Source organism: Gymnoscopelus microlampas (genome assembly GCF_963454915.1).
Source record: "Gymnoscopelus microlampas genome assembly, chromosome: 7".
NCBI classification, from domain to species: Eukaryota; Metazoa; Chordata; class Actinopteri; order Myctophiformes; family Myctophidae; genus Gymnoscopelus; species Gymnoscopelus microlampas.
In genome coordinates, this window is record NC_139944.1 from 23,906,193 (window position 1) to 23,911,003 (window position 4,811).

Genomic DNA, 4,811 nt, shown 5'->3' on the forward strand with positions numbered 1-4,811 from the left:
TGAACCTAAATGGGGCAACGCAAGTAATGACTTTTCAGCCATTTGAAAAGGTTTGAGAATATGGTTTTCAAATGTATCCTGTGGAGCTCTTTAAAGAACCTACAAGGCAGCGGTGAGGAAGCGAGCACAGTTTGGAAATGCAACCATCTTTACCTGTTGTTAAGCAAGGTGTCCCCTTCCCCTCCTTTCCTACAACACAACACAGACAGTAGAAGCACCAGTTCTAGGCCTGCATCAGTTTTGGGGGGGGGGTATAGGGGCTTGTCCAACAGGACTCCTGTGGGTCAAAAAGGTCCATCAAGGTGGAGCTCGTGAGCTTTATATCAACAAGGGACGGCTAGGAGGAGATGGGGCAGAGCCTGGCTAGACAGCCATCAACTAACCGAGCCTTCGGTCTCGCCGTCCTTGTCCAAGATCTCATCCTGAATCTCGTCAGTGTTCCCTGAGTCACTGCTGGCCACGGAGCTGACGGAGGGAGAGTTCCTGCCACCTTTGATCATCCTCCGACAGGTCTCCATCTGCACGTCCAGGCCCCGCTTCATGCTGCACATCTCCATGTACTCATGCAGATGTCTGTTCATATCACTCTTTGCTGTGGCCAGCTCCATCTGAGGGACAGGGGGACAGGGGGTAGACAGTACGGTGAACAGAGAGAGGGCGTTAAAGCCTAAGTTTATACTTGATTTGAGTAGATTTGCCAGTGGCACTGTTGTAGGACCTAATTAGGGTTGCAATGGAGAGTTGGACACGCGTTCCCAGAATGAAACGATTCTGTGCCGCTAAACACAAGAACATACATACTTCAAAAGACACAACATCCAAATATGTATGCCAGCATACATATTTTGGCCAAGCAAAACATGCAAACGTTAAGTCTTCATCGGAGCATCAACATGCTGCTGAGGACTCCTTGCAGTGCAATGTTTCTGTCTCATTACGAACTGACTGTGATTTTAGTATTGTAGCATTTTAGTGAATCGTTTTACTATAGTTTTAGATTATAGTAAGCCAGTGGAATGGAAGTTCGTTCAATTATGCATTTCATCTATCTTCATCGATCTATTTAGCCTATCTATCGATGAAGAAGAGAGACGCAAAGGTAAACAAATAGGTAGTCATGTGAACTTTTACCTCAATCGCACCAATGGATTCCTGATATTCTTCCTCTCTGGTCTTGAAAAGCGATTCTGTCTCATCTATGAGGCTGCCAAGGCTTCCATCCTGTGAGAACATAAATAAAATATTGGTACATGTTTGTAACATGTAGGATAAAGCAGTGGTTCTCAACGGGTACTGCACAAAGTCTTTAGAGTACCCTAGGTACCAGGGGTCCTTGAGGGGGTTCCAGGGGGTCCCCAGAAGAAAATAGCTTATCTAAGCTAACAATGTGTCTCAACAATTGTGAGCATGAAGATCTGCTATTTTTGAAAGATATTCACGAAGTTGACAGATGTTGATAAAATCTTCTCTTATTGGGTCCCTGGCCAAATACGTATCAATTTGGGGGTCCTTGACATGAACATGTTTAAGAACCACTGGGATTAAGGTGTTTGAAAAGTCTTACACTCGCTGCCTCCGGGTTTCCGTCTGTGTTGCCGTCAGCAGGGCAGGTGGTGTTGCCGTTCGCGGCGGCGATGGCACTGGGCACGTTGTAGTTGGCAAAATCCTCCCACAGCAACAGAGTTTCCTCGTTCTCCTCCCACGTCAGGCTGTCACAGTCGTCGTCAATTTCAAATGTCTCCCGCCTGGCAACAGAGGAGTTATCTGAACAATGTCTGTACAGAACAAGGACGGGGAAAGGACGGAAGGAGGATAGGACAAGAGGTGGATAGACATTGGGAAGGAGTGGAGGGACAAACATCCAGCACATTCAGGAAAGGTCATATGCACAGAGAAAGGTCTACTCACATATACAGAGAAGACAAAGACAAAGATGGAAGATAGTAACAGAGGAAATGGAAAACAGAGTGCATGCATGCATGCAGAGCACACAGAGAGACTGGAAATATTCATATTTATAAATGATTGTTTGCACATTGATAATGCTATGGCTACATTTTGGACTAACACACATGGACAAAATTACCAATTTGTGTCTCTGTAAAAAATAAACTTTAATGGCGTGGCTCTGTAAGAAGCAAGATATCTTCCAGAGGGTCTGTCTGTTTGTTTGATTGTTTGTTTGTCCCTCTGTCCTCGGGCTAATGCCGCAGATTTCTTGTGCATGCTGCCAGTAGGCCAAGGAATTACCTGCACAAGTTTTTTATTTTTTATTTTACTTTTAAGATTCATAATGTAAATGAAAGGGAGTTGGATCAGGCTGAAATCTAAATCTGGAGTCATATCTCATAGATAAAGTGAGTACATCATAGATGACTGATGTAATAGACTGGCCATATGGGAGCCATGTCGTTATTAGATCCTGTCTTGTTACTATTATCGTGGGTTTGTGAATTATATATAACTAATTATTATGTTGCGTCTGTCATATTCATTATGCAGAGTTCTGCTGAATGTTCCTATTCTAAAAGCACGACTCCATTTCAACACTAGATGGGAGTAGAGTAAAACAACACTGATGTGCAACAACATTGCAGGAACCTACTGTATGATGTCACAGCAGCACATCATTCGGCCTTCAGTTCAAATGTGCGTGTGTGCAGTTGGGTTAATGAGCGCCTGTACGTGAATGCGTGTGCTTTTTGGTGTATGTCAGTGGGTGCGGGGTTCACGTACAGCGTGTTGAGCATGCGTTTCATTTCATCTGTGATGTTGAACGGTCCAGGGAGCTCTTCTTCTGAAGTGCTGGGGTCGGCATCCATTTCAGAGCTTTCCTCATCAGACACCACCTTACGCTCTTTCCTCCTGCAGCAAGCCATGGCTCCCTGTAACACACATATGTACATATACACATATTTTATTTAATGCATGTATGAATCTACGTAATGCACAAATGTCTTATACATTTTGACTGTATTGGGGAAAAAAATAAATTCAAGACCGGAAGTCGGTTGGCTGATTCTGGGTGCATTCATTGCTCATTGGTGATCGTTAGGTGTTAGGCCAGTACTGTCGGCGCAATGTGATAACCTTGTGTGCAGCTAAGAAAGTCACAGCATCAGCATTCACAGCTCTCTCTGTGTGTGTGTGTGTGTGTGTGTGTGTGTGTGTGTGTGTGTGTGTGTGTGTGTGTGTGTGTGTGTGTGTGTGTGTGTGTGTGTGTGTGTGTGTGTGTGTGTGTGTGTGTGTGTGTGTGTGTGTCTGTGTGTGTGTGTGTCTGTGTCTGTGTGTGGGCATGCCTGCAGGCATGTGTCATTCTTTATTACGGTCAATAAGTATTGTTTTCGCACACATTGAGTGCTCGATGTACATAAATCGGTGCATAATAGTGTAAGGAACATTGACGTATCGATTCCCCATCGGCAACAGTAATTTCATTTGCAGAGTGCTGACTTCTCCACAAAAAAGCATACATTACCATATAGTAGTCCTATTCACAGCTCTGACAAACAGTATAGCAGATTAAGACACGCACCCTCTCTGGAAGCGACCTGGCTGGGCTAACGTTGAACATCTTTGACATGTCCTCTGAGTTGCGTTGCTGAGCCACGTCACACAGTTTGGCCGTGATGTCAATTCGCCTGCAGATGTCCATGTCGACACGCATGGCTTTCTCATGGATCTTGGTGTCCAAGTCAGTCATTTCCTGCAAAAGGAAGGATGGCTAGATAGAGTGACAGTTTACCAACATAAACACAACAATGAAGTGAATTCATTTTTATAGAAGTGTATATATATATATATATATATGTATATATATATATATATACATATATATATATATATATATATATATATATATATACCATAATCACAATTATCATATATATATATATATATATATATATATATATATATATATATATATATATATATATATATATATATATATATATATATGTAATGTGAATGTACAGTCATTCATTCAAAAGTTAGAAATTGACTTTTATTGCAATGACATACCAACGTAGTCTGATATACTGACATACCCTGATCACTGAAATAAAGGAGTAGCCGTTATCAGAGTACTCGGAGGCCAATTTGGTGTGTCATCTATGACACACCAACTTGGGAGAGTTCAGGGATCTCCATATTTGGGCAAAAAGGGTCATCGACAAACAGACACATTCCTGCATTTATAGATAGATGACAGCTGTACTGCCTCCCTCTGCTGCTGTACTAGTGGTGCTGTTTGGCCCAGAGAAGTCCTGGTCAATCACTGTATACTCTTTTGAAACTCACGTGAAAGTTTGGTCCAAATTAAATGAAATTAATAAATACTCAAAAGGTTCTGCTACTGCATGCTTACTCTCCACTTGTATCATGTATACTAAAAAAGAATAATATCAAAACTTTACAGTTTGTAAGCAGTTTAAACCAATGGTTCTCAAAGTGGGTTCCGGGGACCCCCAGGGGCCCTTGACGGGGTTCCCACTAAAAGGAGGAACCGTTTCAACACATTGTGATTTATTTTCAAAAAAACGATGACAAATGTTGGCAGATCTTCTCTTCTCGGGGTCCCTGGCACAAAATATTTTCAGATGGGGGTCCGCGGCCAAATACATATAATTTTGGAGGTCCTTCACATGAAAATGTTTGAGAACCACTGGTTTAAACAACAATACTACGTTCACCAGCACGCTATATTCATCCTGACACCAGCTACAGTATATTACAGCTGTATATCACACCAGAGCAGAAGTGAACTGCCTGGGAACAATACTGGGCTGTACCGGACAGGAAGTGCTGTT

At 42.5% G+C, this 4,811-nt stretch overlaps 1 protein-coding gene across 4 annotated transcripts in view; it reads right to left on the reverse strand.

Annotated features, from left to right (window-relative positions):
- Positions 1-373: 373 nt before the first annotated feature.
- Positions 374-4,811, reverse strand: part of iffo2b (intermediate filament family orphan 2b) — a 31,953-nt gene continuing 27,515 nt past the window's right edge. The window contains exons 4-8 of one of the 4 annotated variants that reach the window (XM_084061555.1): positions 3,536-3,706; positions 2,737-2,885; positions 1,565-1,745; positions 1,132-1,221; positions 374-608 (exon numbers count right to left, since the gene is read on the reverse strand). In XM_084061555.1, coding sequence (XP_083917681.1) covers positions 375-608; positions 1,132-1,221; positions 1,565-1,745; positions 2,737-2,885; positions 3,536-3,706 — 825 coding nt within the window. In that variant the 3' untranslated portion in view covers position 374. Of the gene's footprint in view, positions 609-1,131; positions 1,222-1,564; positions 1,776-2,736; positions 2,886-3,535; positions 3,725-4,811 lie in introns of all 4 variants that reach the window. The other 3 variants (XM_084061553.1, XM_084061554.1, XM_084061552.1) reach the window with 3 other exon arrangements.